This window comes from Copadichromis virginalis, linkage group LG3 (genome assembly GCF_057382275.1).
Source record: "Copadichromis virginalis isolate Kocher_CV1m ecotype Utaka linkage group LG3, C_Virginalis_male_GT1.1, whole genome shotgun sequence".
NCBI lineage: Eukaryota > Metazoa > Chordata > Actinopteri > Cichliformes > Cichlidae > Copadichromis > Copadichromis virginalis.
In genome coordinates this window covers 43,803,263-43,815,050 of record NC_140620.1, presented here as the reverse complement: position 1 = coordinate 43,815,050, position 11,788 = coordinate 43,803,263, and the positions used below count along the sequence as shown (strand labels likewise).

General features: G+C 39.9%; 2 protein-coding genes across 3 annotated transcripts; both read right to left on the bottom strand.

Annotated features, from left to right (window-relative positions):
* Positions 1 to 614: 614 nt before the first annotated feature.
* Positions 615 to 3,382, bottom strand: LOC146714909 (placenta-specific gene 8 protein-like). 2 transcript variants are annotated; one of them, XM_085451256.1, is made up of 5 exons: positions 3,262 to 3,382; positions 3,116 to 3,150; positions 1,694 to 1,801; positions 1,467 to 1,612; positions 615 to 1,138 (listed from the first exon to the last, which is right to left on the bottom strand). In XM_085451256.1, exons 3-5 carry the CDS (start codon positions 1,797 to 1,799, stop codon positions 998 to 1,000), a joined length of 393 nt encoding a protein of 130 aa, XP_085307382.1. In that variant the 5' UTR covers positions 1,800 to 1,801; positions 3,116 to 3,150; positions 3,262 to 3,382; the 3' UTR covers positions 615 to 997. The 2 variants fall into 2 exon arrangements, with proteins under 2 accessions (XP_085307382.1, XP_085307383.1); XM_085451257.1 differs by lacking the exon at positions 3,116 to 3,150 and having other exon boundaries at positions 3,262 to 3,381.
* A 3,999-nt stretch (positions 3,383 to 7,381) lies between these two features.
* On the bottom strand, positions 7,382 to 10,658 carry LOC146714908 (placenta-specific gene 8 protein-like). The gene is made up of 4 exons (XM_085451250.1): positions 10,584 to 10,658; positions 8,577 to 8,693; positions 8,239 to 8,384; positions 7,382 to 7,761 (listed from the first exon to the last, which is right to left on the bottom strand). Exons 2-4 carry the CDS (start codon positions 8,689 to 8,691, stop codon positions 7,621 to 7,623), a joined length of 402 nt encoding a protein of 133 aa, XP_085307376.1. The 5' UTR covers positions 8,692 to 8,693; positions 10,584 to 10,658; the 3' UTR covers positions 7,382 to 7,620.
* Between the last annotated feature and the right edge of the window lie 1,130 nt (positions 10,659 to 11,788).

Below are 11,788 nucleotides of genomic sequence, written 5' to 3'. Positions count from 1 at the left end.
TTCTAATAAGGCTTTATGACTTTTCCTATAATACCATGGTGGGCCGGTCACTAGTCAAAATACACTGTCAAAGAAGACAGTACAGAAATATGAATGTATTTTAAACGTATGTGTTCAAGAACAATCTTTGGGCTAAAAACCCAAGTGAGAAAATACAATTGATTCAGGAGCAGGGAACACAGACATGTGTATTCCCCCTTAGTCCACATGTGTGCACTGCAGATGTGGACAAAAGGGACACAAAGCCAGAACGTGTCCGTTCAAGCAGTGGTGGAGTGAGTGTTAAATCCCCAAACATCGAAACGTTAACTGCAGACTGAAACAACAACGGGACAATGCGTGAAACATTTACTAGTCAAGTGTCAAGGAGTACGCATTCCGGATGAGCCACAAGGACACAGAGATCCAATCTGGTGTAAAAAAGAAATGCCTGATGATGGTGGACTTGGGAGCAGTGTCGCGTATGATTACCAATATAACAAATTTCAAGAATTTCGACGACAGTTTCCAGGAGTGTGGGCTATTTTATTTGAAATTTGTTAAATGAGTTTTGTCTTTGAAGTGTTCAGAAATGGTGGAAGATTTCAAGGAATGTAGTACAACAATCCTTCATATAGTGGGTGGATATGAATAGTCTTTATTTTAGCACAAGTTAAACTCAACTTAGACACAATTGGTATAAGAGTAAGCATGTTAAATGATATCGTTTGTATTGGACAAGGTTAAAAAAAATACATATATATTTCCTGATGATATACATCAGTATGCTAACAAAACTCAAAACATCTGATGTTAAAAATGTAATCTAAAGTTTAAAAAAAAAAACAGACTTTATTCTATAAATCAATTACATATTGCAGAGCATGAACCACACAAGACAAAATTTTCTATTTTCACCTCGTGCTGCAGAAACAGAAGTAATATTTTCCTATGCGTTTCATCATTGTAAAATTGTAATTAATAACTTTGTCATATTCACAGCTCAAATGGCTGCATCTTATTCACGGAACACCTGCGTGGTGACCACCGTCGAGGTGGCAGGGTGCTGGTTTTCCCTGATCTTCAGCTCACGATTCATCTGGCACCAAACACACGGGTAACACCAAAGTATCTTGCAGCAGTCATCACAGCACGAGCCCTGCAGGACAGAGAACAGGAAGAGGAAGAAGAGGAGAGAGTAACGGGATCGATCAGCAGAGTTAATGTTGTAACTCGTGTAATTAAATGGAATTTAGATCGTTTTTATTTATATGACACTGTAATTATATTTACATACAAATACTTAAAGTATAGGTGCACTAGAGAAAGAAGAGGGTAACAAGTTGGGTTTTTACAGGAATACAAAAAAATATGATACTAAGTAATTTACTGAAGTCAAATAAAATAGTTTTCACTCTTCATTTTAGTTTTTAGTTTAATTTTAGCTAGCTACAATAACTTTATCCATCCTCCACTCTCACACTTACAGGAATGTTGTAGCGCGCTCTGACGGACTTGCGAAGTAAGCAGGACACCACGCAGAAAACGTCCAGCAGTGGCATGCCACAGCACCATCCATGTTTACTGGCTGTCTGACACTGCATGCAGGGGAAACACCAATATGCACAGCAACCTCGAAGAAAAATATATACAAGTGAAATATCTGTGTTCATATACATCACTGCTGTTCATAGAGTTTGCTGGGTTAACTTACAGGTGCCCACATCAGCACAGCAATCACAGAGGCCGGTGCTCCAGTTCCCCAGGTGTTGATTACCGCCCATGACTGTCATCACCTGTGTGGGCTGCTGGTAGGCCATTCCTGAAGAAAATAGACAGAAAAAACAAGAGCCATGTAGAGAAAGGTTAAAGGGGTCATAGCTCATCTGTAAGGAGAAACCCAATCCAGACTATGAACTAATTTGAAGATAATCAGCTGCAAACACCCTTCTGTTGCAGACATCTATACATCCCGATCACAAGAGACTCCCCCCATCCTGCATCTCACCTTTTCGACCTGCTTCAGAGAAAGACTGGTTTGAACATAACTATCTGCAGTGTTGCTTCTGTAACATGTTCAGTGGAGTATTACTCCTGCGTTTAAGGCCCTACAGCGGTCTTTTTGGCACAGAAATTGCACGTGACCGTTTAAAAACCACAGAACTGTTTTTTCAAACTGCATTTCCAAAACATCTTAAACGTTTTTTCCTTTCTTGAAAAAACACACAGTTTGCTTTTGTAGTGGAAAATTTGTGTTTCCACTCATTTAACCTCTGTGTACTATTGGTATGTAGTTGTTTCTTTCCTATAGAAAGACTCAGTGGGCATAGATGGGAAAACAGCCACTTTTGAGTCCCTACTGTCAGCCTGGTGCCTACGTAGCTGTGGGAAGAAAACCAGCGGAAGAAAACTACCAAGCAAAGATTGTATTCATGCAGCAGGTATAAAGGAGCTGTAATTGTTTGTTTCATCATTAACACTGGTCTAAAAAAAAAACCAAGTTCAGTCTACGTTTACCAGGGCAAAAAAAATCAAGCTTTAACATGAACCTACCTATCCCAGCTGAAACGAGAGTTCCAGAGAAGCTGATTTTTTTTTTTTTTTACTTAATTTGGTTTTCCCAAAACATTTGTCGCACTGAAGTTGGGATTCCCCCCCACACCATTTTCATGCTTATACAAAAAAAACCTGCAGGTTTTCTTGTGTTCGAGCAAATGACTGAAAAGAGTGTCCAACATATGAGAGCAGTCATCGCTGAAAGCTCAGCTGATAAAGAACCCCAAGTAAAAGGTTTTGTTTTGTTTTTTTAAACAGAGAATGAAGATGGGGGTAGACTGATCACAAGGACAGAAAGTATGCGCTGGTTAATGCAGAAGGAAAAAGTGGCAGGAGGACATCATAATCCACAGAATCCTCATAACCTCATGAGGCAGTTCCTGTTTTGATCCCTCACTGGTACCTCGGACACCAGTATCACGATTAAAACAGTCCACAACACAACACTCAACTGGGCCAAGTTACACAAGGTGTACTAAGTAAATACCGCCAGACAGAAATACGAAGCACGGTTAAAAAGCACACAAAAGCACTTCAAAGAGCAGAGTTACAGATTAACTCGTGTTACAGATTAACTCACCGACAACTTGCTATTCAGGAGCCGCCACAGACAAACTGGAAATAAACGAGTGAATATTTGGTCTTTAGAGATGTATTTCTTTTGCGTTTTATGTGTCTGCTGACACTTTGTTTTAGACAAAAAAAAAAAAAAGACCTGAAGTTTACCTGGTGACGGTACGACGCAGAGGAACGATCCAGGTGTCTGCGCTGATCCGTGTTCGTAATTCCGCAGACGTTGAACTGTTGGGTGGTGAGGGCCGGCTTGAAACACGTGATCAATGACGCTTGATTCAACACGTTACTGCTCCATGCCTGATTCAAGGGTTTCTAAGGGATTGAGTTTTGATGGGATTTGTGCTTTTGGTGGGGATTTTGTGCGAGAGATGAGTCTCAGTATTTGCGACTTAATGAGAGGCATGGAGAGTTGTGCTCCAATTCGAGAGAATTGTGTTCTAGGTTGGAAAAATTGTGCTTATAGGTTGGGAGAATTGTGCTCTAGGTTGGGAGAATTATGCTCCAGGTCGGGGGAATTGTCTCCTAGGTTGGGAGAATTGTGCTCTAGGTCGGGGGAACTTGTGTTTTAGGTTGGGCCAATTGTGCTCTGGGTTGGGAGAATTATGCTCCAGGTCGGGAGAATTGTCTCCTAGGTTGGGAGAATTGTGTTCTAGGTCGGGACAACTTGTGCTCTGGGTTGGGAGAATTATGCTCCAGGTCGGGGGATTTGTCTCCTAGGTTGGGAGAATTGTGTTCTAGGTCGGGACAACTTGTGCTCTGGGTTGGGAGAATTATGCTCCAGGTCGGGGGATTTGTCTCCTCAGTGAATAGTTTTAGAGATTGTGCTACAGGAATCACAGTTAGGGTTTAAGCATTCAGAAAAAACTGTAACATCCTTCATTATTCACTAGACAGAAGTCCTGTGAGGAAGAAGTGTCAGAGCCGGCTTGAAAACAAATCCACTCAGCTCCTGCAAGCATTACACCCTCGGACAAACTGCTGGCAGCACAGCCTCACTGGTGTGAAACCACGATGTCATACCCAAACGCGTGGCTGAATCGATTCAGTGACAGCGCGGTGCGCGCTCACATTGACATGAAGAATTTCCTCCACTGGCTGAGCAGCAGAGTTTTCTGCACCTGCGGGCAAATTCTGTATTCGGTCACGACCAGGCTTCCACCTCTGACTCTGACCATTCAGCTGCCTGGGATCACTTTCACGTTACAGAGAGATGGCCAAGTTCGAAGGATCACCGTCGACCTGCCCCCTGTGTGAAGGATGAACGCAAAGACGCATGGAGTTGGACGTCCAAGCATTATCCGTGTGCTCGGTTTAAAAGAAGAGTTACCCACGAGAATTTGTCTGTTAAGTTTCAGAGTTTTCATAAAGTGATGACACAGATAAAAATATACTCTCAACTGTAAGAAGGACATCTTTATTTATTATAGCACACACGCAGAAAACGTGTGCGTTATTGCAGAGAGTATATAACGCGAGGTGGAAATAGCGGATAAGATGCATTGTGATTGACATGTGATGCTCATGTATATGCTGGTGATCGTCAATAAAGCTTCTCTCTCTTGCGAATGAGTTCAAGTGAGAAAATGGATTGTGGCTATTGTGTGTTTATTTCCTCCACAGTTGTCCTCGGAGCAGTCTAGATATTCGCGCCAGAATTCCTGCGTATTTTCACCTCTGCTAACAGGTTATGGGCGCAGAGTAGCTAAGACTGCCTAGAGAAAGTGAAGTGTTTTGCCACCTAGGGCGCCACCGCTGCCCTGAGAAATGCTGGTGAGCCATTGAGCGAGGGGCAATGTGTAGCACTGGTTCGCAAGAAGTGCCAGGATCATGTCACACAAAGTGAATTTGCAATGACTTTTGCCGAATTCATTGGGAAACTATGGAGCTACGAGAGCACTGAGAGAGTGGGCGCCAGCACATCAGAGAACAGCGTGCACGGCCGGCTTCAAAACCCGCGTGTGAAAATACAAACGAGCGAGTAGCCAGGAACACGAACATGTGTGTTCCCTTTAGTGCACAACTGTGTAATCCAGATGCGGACTAAAGGGACACAAGGCTAGAAGGTGGCGGAGCGAGTGTTAAAGCCACTGCTGGCGCTGATACTTTGTGGCTATGTGTGAGCGCACGAAGGTCTCCTAGGTTGGGAGAATTGTGTTCTAGGTCGGGACAACTTGTGCTCTAGGGTTGGGAGAATTATGCTCAGTATTTGCGACTTAATAAGAGGCATGGAGCCAAAGAGGAAGAGAGGACGTGCTAATGTTCCTAAATAAACACCAGGTCATCAGCGATTCTTCCTCCGGGTCTAAAATGTGCATAAGAAATACACTGTTCATATAGTTACAGTTGTAATTGTGTAAGTTGCAGTGTATTATATATAAACGTACCTGTCCACTGGTTAAATACACAATTACTAGGAGGCAGGGACCTCTCAGCACAAGCATACTCCCAGCCAGACATGGGCAGCAACACGTTACTTGTAACCCGTTACTTGTAACGCGTTACTATATTCTGATTATTTTTTTCAAGTAACGAGTAAAGTAAGGGATTACTATTGCAAAATCGGTAATTAGATTGCCATTACTTTCCCGTAGTAACCCTGCGTTACTGCGTTACTAAAACCGTGATTTTTTTGCAAGAATGTCTCATGACAGTGACGTAAGCGAGTGCGCCGTTGGTGACAACAGCTGTGTGCAGATCAACAATGGATCACATATCGATTGTGGGAGAGAGTATGAGCTGCAGCGTTTAAAGCGTGGAAGTACTGACCTTACTTTGAGTTTGATTCCACAAAAAGTGACAAAAACATTAGCGTCCATTGTGTGTGGGAAGAAAACTTCTTTTTACAGCGAAAAAAACCCCTAAACTTCCAAGCAAGCATCGAGTGCACAATGACGTAACGGGAAACTCACAGAGAAACTCGCGGATTCTTCAACTGACCGCGGCACACCTGCACCAGGGTAAACCTCCGCCTACCGCAGTCCTGCTTTACAGGTGAAAATAGAGCAACAGGACCTCTAGTCTTTGACTTTATTTATTTTCTGCTGTGTTTTACTGGCATCTATTTGAAAGAGTGAGTGTAAACACAAAAAATATTTTATTTTATGTGCTGGAATGTGCAGAAAATAGGTTTAAATGTTAAACTAATTTATTCAAGTCAGAGAATGTTGCATATAATTAAATTTTTGCTTGATGCATAAAGTTAAAAGATTAAAACTGATAAAACAAGTTTAAAAAAAGAGACTTTTCCATTTGATTACATTTTGTATGATGGATTATGCAGAAAAAGTCGAATTGGGCTGAAAGATCTATCGCTTTATCACCTATTCAGGTTGTAAATCATGTTTTTTAAAAGTAACTAAGTAACTAAGTAATTAATTACTTTTGAAAATAAGTAATCAGTAAAGTAACGGGATTACTTTTTTGGGGAAGTAATCAGTAATTAGTTACTGATTACTTTTTTCAAGTAACTTGACCAACACTGCTCCCAGCGCATTATAAGATTGTGTTGTACATTATTATTTAGAGTGTTTTTTTGATTTTTTTTAGTTATTAATAAAAAAAAACATCAAGTAACAAGCAAACTGAGAACACGCCATGGTGCAGGTTTAAATATTAATCAGACATAACATAATTTCTTCAACCCCCGAAAAAAAAATACATGTTCAAAACTCAGACAGAAGCTGTCACATGATAGCAAACAAAAACTGTCAATTCAATTCAGTTCGAAAACTATTATATCAATGGAGTCTTAGTTTCGGGGGATGATTTGTAGCGAGGAGTACAGTTACTCGGACGGTTGTCAAGCAGCACATATATGTCACAGCGATCCCAACACCCATCCTGTTTCTGTGAAAAACTGTAAGTATGATTCAATCAGCTCTGCTCTGTGTTACAAGTCAGGTTCGAGCAGAAAACAAATAATCCAGTTCATTGCAAATAAAGATGCTGTTAATAATAAAACTGATAGTGTGATAACCATCATTTGTCATGTAGCCTTGACATGTAGCCGGAAAGTAAAACAGTACTCACTGACGAGCAGGTTAATTATTAATTTGTAGCACGTCACTTATGTATCATTTGTAGGGAGTGGAGCCTGCTGGGGCCAAACATTGCCCAAGTGCTGCTTCTGTGCATGATCTGACACGACTCTGTGTTTTAAGGATCTGTGAATGTGAATCAGTTGGTTTTTGCATATGCACCAAGTCTTTATATAATTTATTTTCATACAGGTTAAATTGAACTTGAAAAGTTTAGAATAACAACAAGCATGTTAAATGACACAGATTTTATTGGACAGAGTTAAAAGGTTTTCCAGATGATAAATAACCAGTATGCTAACGGAACTCAGATTTTCTCATTTTGAAATATAATCTAGAACTATAAAATCCAAGCTTAAATTAAAATAAAAGACAAATTGCTGAGGACAAAACTGTGTGGTGCTGAAAAATTAATACTGTTTGAAAAGGTAACTGTCATATTCACTCAACACACAACAAAAACGGTTGCATCTTATCCACGGACGACCTGCGTGGTGACCACCGTCGAGGCAGCAGGGTGCTGGTTTTCCCTGATCTTCAGCTCACGATTCATCTGGCACCAGACACAGTGATAACACCAAAATATTTTGCAGCAGTCATCACAGCACGAGCCCTGCAGGACAGGAAAATTGAAGGGGAGGAAGAGAGGTTCTCATGTATTTAGAATTTTTAACAGCAGTCTTCTAGACGCACAGCTGAATGGTGAAGGTCAAGCAGCTTGATAAAGTCTGCTTCCTATTCAGTTGTCACCTTGTCTCTAAATCAAGATCAGAGCCGTAATGGAAATTTTACATCGACCATAGAGATCCTAAATGAGGAGGAGGAAAGGAGTTGCACTCAGCAGGACAATATAAGAATATAGGATTTAATTCATATTATGTGGCTAAAAAATGCATAAAACAGAAGTTTAAAAACATGTTGGGGTGAAGTAATAATGAATTGCACTCCATAGATTGTATGACAATACAACCAACTGACCTGTCCCTCTCTGTCATGTTTGCACCTTTTGTTTTTGTTGGCTTTGTACATACAGGTAGTCAGCTTAATTTAAGCTAAATACAATAACCTTATCCTCCACTCGCATACTTACAGGGATGTTGTAGCGCTCTCTGACAGACTTGCGAAGTAAGCAGGACACCACACAGCAACAGTCCAGGAGTGGCATACCGCAGCACCATCCATGTTTACTGGCTGTCTGACACTGCATGCAGGGGAAACACCAATATCCAAAGCAACCTTGAAGAAAATGTGCCATATCTGTATGAATTTACCCCAGTTTTTAATAAATTCTACTTTAACAATCTCTTGCATAACCTCTGTTTTATATCCTGGCTTCAGACACTCTGATACCTAACTGCAACCAAAGTCTGAGGAGGTGGTTGATGCAGAAATCCCTGCTGTTTGTAGCTGTTTGCTGGGTTCACTTACAGGTGTTCATATCAGAGCAGCAGTCACAGATGCCCGTGCTCCACTCCCCAGCCTTTTGACTCATTGCAGTGGTGGTGACCACCACCTGGGGGTTGGACTGGTTGTAGAAATTCATGCCTGAAGAAACAAGTGAAAAAAGGACACATAAGCCAAAGACACAACATGAAAAAAATTGACAGCACTGGGTTAGATTAAATGATAATGGGTTTAAGTGTTAGGATCTTTGACACAACACTTGTGTGTACACTTTTCGAAAGTTATATATTTTATATTTTTTAAGAAGACATTTCTTAAAAATGTTTTATGTAATGAAACTGTTTCCATACATAAAACAGTTTTATCATAGCATGTTTTCAGATCGCACACACAGCCTGTAAATATAAAATTACTGAGTATTGATGATTCAATATGTATTTATTATATTAATGTGTATACATAAAAAATGAAAAACAACATTTACAGCATGAAAGTCAAAGAAATTCTGTTTAGTCCGTGCCCATCTTGCAATTATACATAAATGACAAATATATGTATCATAGATTAAGTATTTTATCTTTACTCATGAAAACTCGTGACACATTTTCCATTTTTCTTTTTGAAAAATGCAGAACAGAAACACAGCATAAACACTGTCCACTGGCTGGAGGCTTGAGTACTACATTTGAGTCAGACTCCTGCCTGTCACACAGCCAAACCAGACAGCCTGTAATCTAGAACATTTATAAGCACCTCTATAAAAGCAAAGGTTCTTAGTTTGTTGGTCTGGAGTATCTGGGTGTGCACGTGTGTGTTACAGGTTTTATCTTTCACTTTTGATCCAGTTCTCACGTCAGGAACATCACTGTCAGCACTCTTAAAGCAGTTTTATAAACAGATAAAGCATTTCTCATAACACAGGCTCATCTGGGTCAAAGCTATTTTCCCCCACCTTTTCTTTTCCTTCCTGAATTTTCTATGTGTGACTGACCAAAGTGCTTCGACCACATATACAGTGCTTTTAATGCTACAGTCCTGAAAACACTATATCTTTCTGGGACTATTGTGCAGAGTTGTGTTTGTACCGATACTCAGACCACTGCTTCATCTATAATCTGTGTTTTGCTTTCAGCCTGTATTTTCATATTTTCTAAAGTCATAGTTTCCTTTTTTGTCTGTAAATAGATCGCAAGTAGATCCATCCATGTTTGGGGTCAGCCATATGCTTCCAATGCCAATTCTTTCATGTGAACGTGCTTGTTCCTGGATGGATAAACCGTAAATTAATTTATTGAGTTGATAACCTACTTTGTCTGTCTATCTTAGCCTAATTGCACATGTTGCGAGAACTGAAGCTGTAAATAAAGGATATTCCGGTCGACCTTTGTCCATAGTAAACAGTCTTGGCAAGATGGCTTTATTGCACCTATATAATGCAGTACAGCGACATTACGGGAGCTCTTGCAATAAAATAAAATGTTAAAAAAAGCAAACAAAAACACATTACATACACTCAAACACACAATCAATTTTACCTATATTTTACCCGAATTACACTATAATATTTAGCTACACATACTTATCAGTACATATACTTTTATTTCAGATAAAATGTATGGAAATTTCATCTATTTCTAAAGATATTACACTCTTAATTGTGGGCCATATTATAAAATTATAAAAGACTTCTGTTTTAAATATATTAGCAATAATAATTCCATAACATATTAAACCTAAACTTCCCTAGCTAACATTAATCTACTTGCAGTCTAATGCAAGTCTAATCGAGTCTAACAGTCCTTAAAATTCATTAATTTCAAAGAATAACCTGCTAAACTCCCGTCTTATAACCTCCCTGTGCTGACAGTGATTATAATAATTAGATATCCAGATTTTTGTGCTATTTTTCTTAAGGCAGTATGAAGTACACGTAGACCCCATGTGCTGCAAATATTCCTTTGACTAGCTTACATGTCACAAAGACTGCTTAAATGCTTTAAGATGTTCATTAGTATCGAAAGTTTTCCTTACCTTTTCTCTGTTTCTGTGAGCTCTGAATAAAGTAGGAGCAAGTCCGACCTATTAATGTACATTGCAATGGGAGTGGTCAAGTGTGGGTTGAATGCTCTTCACAGTTCTGCAGTTCCGGTTTTCAAGGAATGAAAACCATTCCTGCAGAGGGTGACACATGTTTACTGCCCACATGCTTCCAGTCCAGTGTAAATGTACACTAATAAAACACTCATGGCCAAAGACGTTCACTTCCAATAAAACGAGAGTTAGAAGTTAGAGATATGAGCCATGCCAAGTTTAATGCAGTTCATAGTGTATGCTTATTATTACTTTATGAAAATCTTCTTGTTTTAAATTATTTGACTTGTACGCCAAATAGTTTGTGGTCTTCTAGTTCAAGTTCAAGTTTATTTATATATAATACTTTTAAAACAACAACTGTTGACCAAAGTACTGTACAATAAAAATAGTCAAGGCAGAAGACATAAAAAATAGGATAAAGTTAGAAGGGAATAGAATCATAGAATGATAAGATAGTAAAAACTATAGTAACAGACTCATAGTGATATAAAAGCCAAAGAATAAAAATGGGTCTTTAGACAGGTTTTAAAAGTATCCAGTGTTGGGGAGGCCCTGATATGGAGAGGCAAAGTGTTCCACAATTTAGGAGCAGTCACCGCAAATGCCCGGTCTTCTCTGTGTTTTAATCTGGACCTTGGGACAACTAGAAGCATTTTGTCCGCAGACCTCAAAGATCTTGCAGGAGTATACCAGGTTAGGAGATCAGAAAGATGTGCAGGAGCTGGTCCATGCTGCGTCTTAAAAACAAGTATTAAAATCTTAAAATCAATTCGAAAACTGACTGGCAGCCAATGTAATGATGCAAATATGGCAGATATTTGATCTCGCTTGCATGTGTCAGTTAGGTTGAACATTATTCTTGTAAAACAAAGGGGGGGCCCAGCAAAAAAAGTTTGGGAACCGCTACCCTGGGCCATTTCACCTCAGTGAATCACATGATAATTTGGGGCTAGGCTTCACAATGGGTTCACCCAAAACCCTGGCTGATTGTGACCCACACCCATTTTCACACTTTGTGATTAGGGTCAATAGGGGGTCTTGGAGACACTTAATATCTGGGCTTAATATCTGGAACTCTTCAATGGAGATTGACAGACCACGTGACTTGCGCGCGTTGCATTGTGGGCACGAATGGCAGCAAA